Source organism: Morus notabilis, unplaced genomic scaffold, assembly GCF_000414095.1.
Source record: "Morus notabilis unplaced genomic scaffold, ASM41409v2 Scaffold1012, whole genome shotgun sequence".
Classification (NCBI taxonomy): Eukaryota; Viridiplantae; Streptophyta; class Magnoliopsida; order Rosales; family Moraceae; genus Morus; species Morus notabilis.
In genome coordinates, this window is record NW_010361635.1 from 268,331 (window position 1) to 278,826 (window position 10,496).

General features: G+C 33.9%; 1 protein-coding gene across 2 annotated transcripts; it reads right to left on the reverse strand.

Moving 5' to 3' along the window:
* Nucleotides 1–5,601: 5,601 nt before the first annotated feature.
* On the reverse strand, nucleotides 5,602–9,850 carry LOC21395942 (O-fucosyltransferase 7). Of its 2 annotated transcripts, none has more exons than XM_024167105.1 (12): nucleotides 9,412–9,850; nucleotides 8,847–8,921; nucleotides 8,436–8,535; nucleotides 8,286–8,353; nucleotides 7,870–7,958; nucleotides 7,593–7,773; nucleotides 7,364–7,492; nucleotides 7,113–7,246; nucleotides 6,788–7,001; nucleotides 6,515–6,699; nucleotides 6,327–6,422; nucleotides 5,602–6,147 (listed from the first exon to the last, which is right to left on the reverse strand). In XM_024167105.1, the coding sequence occupies exons 1-12, from the start codon at nucleotides 9,565–9,567 to the stop codon at nucleotides 5,994–5,996; spliced, it is 1,581 nt and encodes a 526-aa protein (XP_024022873.1). In that variant the 5' UTR covers nucleotides 9,568–9,850; the 3' UTR covers nucleotides 5,602–5,993. The 2 variants fall into 2 exon arrangements, with proteins under 2 accessions (XP_024022873.1, XP_024022872.1); XM_024167104.1 differs by having other exon boundaries at nucleotides 8,847–8,942.
* Nucleotides 9,851–10,496: the final 646 nt, after the last annotated feature.

Sequence of the window (10,496 nt, forward strand, 5' to 3'; positions counted from 1 at the left end):
AAAAAAAACGGGATAAAACGGCTAGTTTTTTGAAATTCGGGTTCGGGCAGTCGGGCAAACTCGGGCAGTTCGGGTTTTCGGGCAAAATTAAAAAAACTAGCCGTTTTCGGGCAAATCGGGCAATTCGGGCAGTTCGGGCAACTCGGGTTTTCGGGCCGAATTCGGGTAAAAATTCAAAAACCTAGCCGTTTTCGGGTATTCGGGTAATTCGGGCACCTCGGGCGGGTCGGGCAAGTCGGGCAGGCGGGAAAAATTCGGGCAAAATTCAAAAATTCGGGCTTCGGGTCGGGCAATTCGGGCACACCCAATTTTCGGGCAATTTTCGGGTCGGGCAGTTCGGGCTTGGTCGGAAAAATGCAAAAAAAATCCCGGCGGCCGGCGGGAATTGGGCCGGCCCGCCCGAGCACGAAAAAATTCAGGCTTCGGGCGGCCCGCCGACCCGAAGTTCCAGCACTAGTGGGGCACCTAGGGGTCGTGATGAGTCAAAAATGTACATTTTTATTTATGTTTTGGATTCTAAAATTATTATATAATTTTTAGGAATTAATACAATACGCGACACCATTTTTTTATGAATATTCTATTTTTTTATGATTTTTCTTAGTTTTCATATGTAAAAAATAAAATAAAATAATAACGAGGTCAAAAAATTATGAAATTTTGCATACATGTTCCTTACATTTTTCTAGGCATGTCTACAAAAAATAGCCCAAAAAATAAAAAAAAAACAAGTAAAACGCGGTCAAAAAGCCCCCGGCCCATATAGTGGGGCGCCCAGGGGCCGGGATAGGTAAAAAATTTATATTTTTATTTATGTTTTATATTCTAAAATTATTATACCATTTTTATGAATTAATGCTAAAAGCAGCACCATTTTGTGATGAATACTCTATTTTTTTTATGATTTTCCTTATTTTTGTTCTTTAAAAAATAAAATAAAATAAAAACAACGTCAAAAAATCATGAAATTTTGCAGACTCGATCCTTAAATTTTTTTGAGCATGCCTGCAAAAAATACCCTCAAAAAATGACAAAAAAGTAAGACCCTGTTAAAAAGTCCCCGACCCGTGTAATGGGGCGCCCAGGGGCTGAGAAGGGTAAAACATTTATATTTATATATGTGTTTTGCATTCCAAAATTATTGTAGCACTTTTAGAAATTAATGCAAGAAGTGGCACCATTTTTTAATGAATATTATTTTTTTTAGGATTTTCTTTATTTTTCATCTTTGAAAAATAAAATAAAATAAAAATAATGTCAAAATATTATGAAATTCTGTGGACACGATCCTTATATTTTTCTGGGCATGCCTGAAAAAAATAGATGCAAAAATGAATGGAAAAAAGTAAAACAGTGTAAAAAGCCCCCGGCCAGCGTAGTGAGACGCCCAGGGCTGGGATGGTTAAAAAATTTACATTTTTATGTATGTTTTATATTCTAAAATAATTATACCATTTTTAGGAATTAATGCAAAAAATAACACCACTTTTTGATGAATACTCTATTTTTTATGATTTTCCTTATTTTTCTTGTTTGAAAAATAAATTAAAATAAAAAGAACGTCAAAAAATTATGAAATTTTGCAGACTTGATTCTTACATTTTTGTGGGCATGCTTGCAAAAAATGGCCTAAAAATGAAAAAAAAAGTAAGACCCTGTCAAAAAGTCCCCGGCCCGCGTAGTGGGGCGCCCAGGGTCCGAGAAGGGTAAAAAATTTACATTTATATTTATGTTTTGCATTCTAAAATTATTATACCATTTTTAGGAATTAATACAAAATACGGTACCATTATTTTTAATGAGTATTCTATTTTTTTATGATTTTTCTTATTTTTCATCTTTGATAAATAAAATAAAATAAAAACGACATCAAAAAATAATGAAATTTTGCAGACACGATTCTTACATTTTTCTCGGCATGATTGCAAAAAATAGCTCATAAAATGACAAAAAAGTAAAACTGTGTCAAAAAGCTCCCGACCCTCATAGTGGGGTGCCCAGGGGCGAGCTTAAAGGCCGGGATCAGTAAAAAATTTACATTTTATTTATGGTTTGCATTCTAAAACTAATATACAATTTTTAGGAATTAATGCAACAAGCGGCTACCATTTTTTGATGAATATTCTATTTTTTATTATTTTCTTTAATTTTCGTGGTTGAAAAATAAAATAAAATAATAACGATGTCAAAAAACTATGAAATTTTGGACACACGATCCTACCATTTTTCTTGGCATGACTGCAAAAAATAGCCTAAAAAGACGAAAAAAGTAAAACTCTGTCAAAAAACCTCCGGCCTGCGTAGTTGGGCACCTAGGGACCAGCTTAGGGGCCGGGATGGGTCAAAAATGTATATTTCTATGTATGTTATGTATCCTAAAATTAATATATGATTTTTAGGAATTAATACAACAAGCGGCACCATTCTTTGATGAATACTCAATTTTTTATGATTTTCTTTGTTTTTCATATTTGAAAAATAAAATAAAATAAAAACGATGCAAAAAAGTTATGAAATTTTGCAGACATGATCCTTATATTTTTTTGGGCATGCCTGTAAAAAAAAGTCTCAAAAAATGAGAAAAAAGTGAAACGCTGTCAAAAGGCCCCCTACCTGCGTAGTAGAGCGCCCATGGGCCAGCTCAGAGGTCAAAATAGGTAAAAACTTTACATTTTTATTTATGTTTTGTATTCTAAAATTAATATACAATTTAGGATTTAATGCAACAAACGGCACCATTTTTTGATGAAAATTCTATTTTCTATGATTTTCTTTATTTTTCGTATTTGAAAAATAAAATAAAATAAAAATGACGTCAAAAAATTATGAAATTAGGCAGACACAATCCCTACATTTGTTTGGGCATGCTTGCAAAAAATAGCATCAAAAAATGACAAAAAGAAGTAAAACGCTGTCAAAAAGCCCCCGACCCGCAAAGTGTGGCGCCCAGGGGCCAGGCTGGGTGAAAAAGTTACATTTTATTTATATTTTACATTCTAAAATTAATATACCATTTTTAGGAATTAATGCAATAAGCCGCACCATTTTTTGATAAAGATTATATTTTTTATGATTTTCTTCATTTTTCATTTTTAAAAAATAAAATAAAATAATAACGACGTCAAAAATTTTATGAAATTTTGCAGACATGATTCTTACATTTTTCTGGGCATGCATACAAAAAATGGCATAAAAATGACAAAAAAAAGTAAAACGTTGTCAAAAAGCCCCCGGCCTGCGTAGTTGGGGGCCTAGGTGTCGGGATGGGTAAAAAATTTATATTTTTATTTATGTTTGGCATTTGTAAAATTAATATACGATTTTTTAGAATTAATGCAACAAGCGGCACAATTTTTAGATGAAAATTCTATTTTTTATGATTTTCTTCATTTTTCGTGATTGAAAAATAAAATAAAATAAAAACGACGTTTAAAATTTATGAAATTTTGTAGACATGATCCTTATATTTTTCTTGGCATGCCTGGAAAATATTGCTTCAAAAGATGACAGAAAATAATAAAACCCTATCAAAAAGCCCTCGGCCCGCATAATGGCTAGCCCAAGGGCCGAGATGGGTCAAAAAGTTACATTTTTATTTATGTTTTACATTCCAAAATTAATATACAATTTTTAGGAATTAATGCAACAACCATCACTATTTTTTTATAAACATTCTATTTTTTATGATTTTCTTCCTTTTTCGTATTTGAAAAATAAAATAAAATAAAAATGCCTTCCAAAAATTATGAACTTTTGCAGACACGATCCTGACTTTTTTTCTTGGCATGCCTGCAAAAAATAACCTAAAAAAATGACAAAAAAAAGTAAAACGCTGCCAAAAACCCCCAGCCCGCGTAGTCGGTAGCCCAGGGGCCGGGATAAGCCAAAAATTTACATTTTTATTTATGTTTTACAATCTAAAATTAATATACGATTTTTAGGAATTAATACAACAAGCAGCACTATTTTTTGATGAATATTCTATTTTTTATGATTTTATTCATTTTTCATATTTGAAAAATAAAATAAAATAATGACAATGTCAAAAAATTATGAAATTTTGCAAACACGATCCTTACATTTTTCTCAGCATGCCTGCAAAAATGGCCTCAAAAATGAAAAAAGAAAGAGAAAACGTTGTATAAAAGCCCTCGACCGGCTTAGTGGGGCACTTAGGGACTGGGATGGGTTAAAAATTTACATTTTTATTCATGTTTTGCATTTTAAAATTAATATACGATTTTTATGTATTAATGCAACAAGCAATGCCATTTTTTGATGAATATTTTATTTTTTTATGATTTTCTTTATTTTTCGTCTTTGAAAAATAAAATAAAAACGCCGTAAAAAATTTATGAACTTTTGCAGACACGATCCTTACATTTTTCTTGGCATGCTTGCAAAAAAAGGCCTCAAAAATGAAAAACGATGATAAAAGCCCCCGCCTGCGTAGTGAGGCGCCCAGATGGGTCAAAAATGTACATTTTTATTTATGTTTTGCATTCTAAAATTAATATACGATTTTTAAGAATTAATGCAACAGGCGGCACCATTATTTGATGAATATTCTATTTTTTATGATTTTCTCTATTTTACATCTTTGAAAAATAAAATAAAATAAAAATGATGTCAAAAAATTCTGAAATTTTACAAACATGATCCTTACATTTTTCTAGGCATGTCTGAAAAAAATGGCATCAAGAAATGACAAAAAAAATAGTAAAACATGGTCAAAAAGCCCCCAGCCCACATAGTCCCAGGGATGGGATGGGTAAAAAATTTACATTTTTATTTATGTTTTGCATTCTAAAATTAATATACAATTCTTATGAATTAATGCACAAAGCGGCATCATTTTTTGATGAACATTCTATTTTTTATGATTTTCTTTATTTTTCGTCTTTGAAAAATAAAATAAAATAAAAACGACGTCAAAAAATTATGAAATTTTGTATACACAATCTTTACATTTTTCTGGGCATGCCTGCAAAAAAGGCATTTAAAATGGAAAAAAAGAAAAACGTTGTATAAAACCCCCAGCCCGCGTAGTGGGGCGCCTAGGGGCGTATGGGTAAAAAATTTACATTTTTATTTACATTTTGCATTCTAAAATTAATACAAATTTTTATGAATTAATACAACAAGCGGCACTATTATTTGATGAATATTCTATTTTTTATTATTTTTTCTATTTTTCGTCTTTGAAAAATAAAATAAAATAAAAATGACGTCAAAAAATTCTGTAATTTCACAGACACGATCCTTACATGTTTCTGAGCATGCCTGCAAAAAATGACCTCAAAAAATGACAAAAAAAAGTAAAGCGATGTCAAAAAACCTCCGGCCCATTTGTGGTGCGTCCAAGACCTGGATTGGTAAAAAATTTACATTTTTATTTATTATTTGCATTCTAAAATTAATATACGATTTTTAAGAATTAATGCAATAAACAGAACCATTTTTTGATAAATATTCTATTTTTTATGATTTTCTTTATTTTCGTCTTTGAAAAATAAAATAAAATAAAAACGTCTAAAAATTATGAAATTTTACAGACACGATCTTTATATTTTTTTGGGCATGCCTGCAAAAAAAAAAACCTCAAAAATGAAAAAAAAGAAAGAAAAACATTGTATAAAAACCCCCGGCCTGTGTAGTGAGGCGCCCAGAGGCCGAGATGAGTCAAAAATTTACATTTTTATTTATGTTTTGCATTCTAAAATTAATACACTATTCTTTCTTTTGGTTATCCTTTCCCCAGCCTTTTCCTGCACTCCAATGCATTGTCCTTTTCACCTAAAATCTTCTGTACTGACTAATGCCCCCCAACCCAGCCTAAGCTCAAAGAATATACACATTCCGAGTCCCCTAGGACTATAGCAGCAACATCAGCTTGTAACGTACGGATAAATTGTTATAGGAATGAAATGCGCTGCCACCTGGCAGCATGGGATCTCTATGGTGAGAATCGTTCTGCATTGTCTGATCTTCTTCTACCTCATTACCAAAGAGACATTTGCACTCGGTAATTCTTTCCGACATAAGCAATCAGGTAAAGGGTTTACATAAAACGCTTCTTCCGAGCGGAACCTATCCATGCCCTTTGTTCCCGAGATGGGACCTTTTCTCTTCCGTGGTGAGCCTTGCCTGTTTAACCGCCATAAGGAAAACCATGTATTTGGGCTATGAGATGGATCTTATCGTGTGAATGAGAAACAGAAAAAATAATAGAACTCCTCAACCGTTTCGTACTTTCAAAACACTAGACCGTGCAGTGATTGCTAAATTATGAAGAATTAAACTCAAGGATCGTCATAATCACGTACCGTCTCCTGTGAATTTCACTGATTCTGTATGATAAACTTTTGCCTTCGCTCATTGTTCCCTGCTCAAGTTTGTCAAATAGACGAACAAGAGCTTTCCTGATGGACAATATAAAGAGCTTACTTGATGAGATACAGGAGGTAAACTAAAGAACTAAAACTAGATATGTTCTAAGTAGAGATTATCTTGCCTGTCTGGAGATATTGTTTTCCTGTGTCCCAGAAATCGTCGATGACCTTCAACTGCCCGAGCCATGTTTCCCGAGTATGAAGGAATAAATACATCACTTTCAACTGAGACTATGTAATCAAGCGCAGCCATTTGAGATGCATGATTTCTGAAAGGTTCAAGCTCCTCGACAGAAGCTAATTTTTCCTACATAGAAACATAAAATAGAAACGCATCAACACATCTTTCTCAGCGGGAAATAAAGATCAAGCAATGGTATTATATAACACCATACCTTGCTCATCAATAAGGGAAAGCGGGACTGCAGATCTGCCATGCGAGAATCACCTCCATAAATCTCTCCAGCAGCAATGTATATGGGAGTGTTTGATGGATATCCAAGACCGGTGAGAAATATCCCAACCTCCTTTGGTGTTAAGGGACAAAACCCTTTGGACCTCTGTTCTCTGGAATCAATATCCTTAACTTTCCAATATGGAGTAGTCTCTCTACAAGTTTGAAATTAAATGTGAGGTATCATTCTACCATTTACTCTGAGGTCTGCCCATAATTTATAGTGATTATTTCTAGAACAACATGTCACTTTAAGCAGTCAATACCTGATCATCCTAAGTTCATCAGCTTCATCTGCAGATAAATCATGTGTGCATCCACTAAAGGCAAGCATATCCTTCTCATAACGTAAATGCAGAGCGATATAAGGGCCATAAGACCTCATCCGCTCCACTAACAACTATAACATTGAAGAAAGAAAAGAAATTTTAAAATGGTTATTGAACAGGACACGAGAGCGATGAAGCAAGCTCCATAGTCCTTATCGCATAATAAGCAAATAGTTCAAATGATTTACTTTTCCCATTGCTTCAATTCGAGGTGCAAAACGGAGAGCTTCATAACAACCACGGCAACGTAGCTTCTGTATATCTGGGGGCAGGTTGTTGTTTGCTAAGCGAGAATCAGACTTGGCAGCTCGAATAACCTTTTAAAGAAGATATATGTATTTTTCAGCATAAATAAACTAAAAAAGAAAAAAGGTGTTCAGGGAAATATATGAACCAGAAGCATTCCAAAGGCCATACTTGATAATCTTCCCACATGCTAGCTATCTCATCCTCATAGTATTCCATACCAGACCAGCTTCTAAAGTGCTTCACTGCCCTTGTAGCATTAGCCAGTTCCTTAGGAAGCTTTTTTATGACTTTTACATCATTAGCTAGAGCTTTAATAAAATGATCCTCATCAAAAACATCTGAAAAATTGCTGCAAATCAAAAGAACAAGATAGAAACTCTAGCATTAATATTTTGATGGAAGGGGATAGTATGACTGTAAAAAGCTAATCAAGGGACAATCTTACCTGGAGTCTTGCCAAAATGACCGTTTATCAAGCTCTGGGATTACAAGAGTAGCATTTATAATACGGGCTACAGCAACCATGTCACATATCTGCGATCAAAGGATCATATTCTTTTTCATTTACCGTACAACAGCCATGTAATTGACATATACCAAACAACTGATAACAAGTGACCAAATTTCAGATACATCATTATCATGAATAACAATTCTTAAGGCTTTTTTTTTTTTTTTTTTTGGGTGTCACTTCAGTAATGACATAGGCACAAGGAAAATGCATTCGATGACCAAGTCAATGAAGTAACTTCACTTGACCAAGTTCTTTTCCTCCCGTAACGCTCCACGTGATTGCTTAAAAGAGGATAAAATAAATGATAATTCATTAAATATAAAAAAAAAGTTGGCGTGTCTACAAACCCCAGCGCGCATCTGATTGAGCCCACCATTCGTATGAACCAGAAGGTAACCTCGCGACTCAGCTGGAGCTGAAATTTCAACAATACAATGAATTAAGTACTTAAGAACTTCATAGCTGCACAGAAAGAACAATATCAGCAAATTCCTTACGCGTATAATTAAGACCAGGCTCTGCACAAGGTATGAAATCGCGGTTCGACGGAGGTTTCCACAGCTTCTCCAAATCCAAAATCCCGCCCGCGCTATCCAACTGTCACCGTCACGTCTAAAGGAGTGAAAACGGGAAAAGATGCAAGATTTCTTCGCATCAGAAACTAAAAAATTAAACCAATTTCTTTTCTTGCTTTTCCACCCAAATGAAAATGACATTATTGAAACAAATTCCTTTTGATCAATCCTAGAGAATTGCCAGTTTTTAAGAATTTCCACACTTTCAAAACCTTTCATTTCACGTCTTCAAGAAAATCAACAACAATTGAACAGTGGAATTGTATATGCAATTATAAGAAAATAATTATTATTTTATGAGTCAATATAATAAGAATTGGAAGAAACAGAAACCTTGCGAGAGGGCAGAGGAGATTTGGAATGGGGCGGAGCGAGCTCCTGAGTCCAGCTCCGCTCGGCGCTCAACCTCTGGTATTTAATTTCATGTTGCTATTGAATTAGATCAGTAAATTAAAATATATTCTCAATCAACAACTTAAACAAAAAACCAAAAAAAAAAAAAAAAAAAAACAAGAATGATAATTGCATTTAACAAATCCACAAACGAGGGAATTTTCTAAAGAAGGAAGTGTGGGTGATCTTCAAGTAAAAAAAATCACATCTAATCGTAAATTAGAATAACCACAGAAAAAGGAAAAAGAAAAAGGAAAAAGACTTTACACCTATAGATATATGTATATATACATACGCAAAGAAGAAGAATACTAGCGACAACGATGAAAATCGAAATCACGCAATAGAAAGGACAGAATGGAATTGCGAAATGAAGAGCTCTAATCGGGAGGAAAAAATGCGTTAAATGACCAAGACTTTCTTTTTTCGAGTAAAAAACAAAAAAGAAAAAAAGGAAGAAAAGGAAAGAAAACAGAAGAAAAGGGAAGAGAGAGAGGAAGATCACCGTGGGAAGCTTGAAAGGGTCAGAGAACTTGGGAACCTTAGAGGAAGGGAAAGCGGGAACGTGGACTGAGAAGAGAGCGACCAGCGCTATCGAACATATGGCGCACGTTAGCACCTTCCTCAGCACCACCAATGGTCGCCACCTCTTTTTTTGCATCTTTCTCTTTCACTTTCTTTCTGAGATTCTCGCAATCCAAACAGCCGAAATCACAGAGCTAACAACGTTTCGAGAGCCATTACGATTTACGCGGAATGCAAAGGGCACGCAATGCGATTCAAAAACTCTCTCTCTCTCTCTCTCTGTATCTCTCCCAATCACTTTTTTTTAATTTTCTCTCTCCGAAAAAATAGTGTGTTTGTTGGACGAAGTAGTCGGCTGTTTAGTTTTTGGATCTTTCTCCTCTCTCTTGTGGTTTTTGCCGCTTTGCTTTTGGGTCAGTTTTTATTGGTGAAGCAATGTGTAAAATATATCGGAATTTTTAAGGGGGACTTAGAGAGAATGAGTAGGTAACTTATAAATATTAAATTTATTCTTATTCACCAAAAAATGATAAAATTTATTTTAAAAAAGTTTATCTAAATTCTAAAAAAATTAAAGATCAAAGAAATTGAGTTCATATAACCGTGTACTAAGATCCTTTGTGGGACCCATTTCATGCGCCTAATTCTGTGAATTGGCCCTTTTTAAAAATTAAAATTATCGCTGGATTGAACTTTGAACGGGTTTTTAACATTCATAAATATCGTAACATTAAAACAGAAATTTCTTCGTTTCATTTCTTTTTTTTTTCCCCTCCCTTTGCTCACATTAGTAATGGTAAATCCCCTTAGCCTTTAAAGCTACCAACAACCAAGTCCACATCAAAAAGTTTACTAGATCTCAAACGAGATTGGTCAAATGAACATGCATATTTTTACATAAAAAATCTGGCTTTCGTGTTTTTTTTTGGAGGAAACAAAGATTAGCTTAGAAGATTTTGAGCAATGATTTGTTTAATTCAAGACAAGTGTTATCTCAGATTTACTTAGCAATTTTTTTTAAGCCAACAGAGAAAAAAATGCTGCTTTGACTTTATTCTTCAAATG

What these genes read in the sequence shown, in the direction of transcription:
- LOC21395942 (XM_024167104.1), bottom strand. Translation starts at nt 9,567, where the DNA reads ATGCAAAAAAAGAGGTGGCGACCATTGGTGGTGCTGAGGAAGGTGCTA. An exon ending in ACCCTTTCAAGCTTCCCACG is followed by an intron (nt 8,943 to 9,411) that starts GTGATCTTCCTC and finishes CTAATTCAATAG; the next exon opens with CAACATGAAATTAAATACCA. An exon ending in AAAACAATATCTCCAGACAG is followed by an intron (nt 6,423 to 6,514) that starts GCAAGATAATCT and finishes ATTGTCCATCAG; the next exon opens with GAAAGCTCTTGTTCGTCTAT.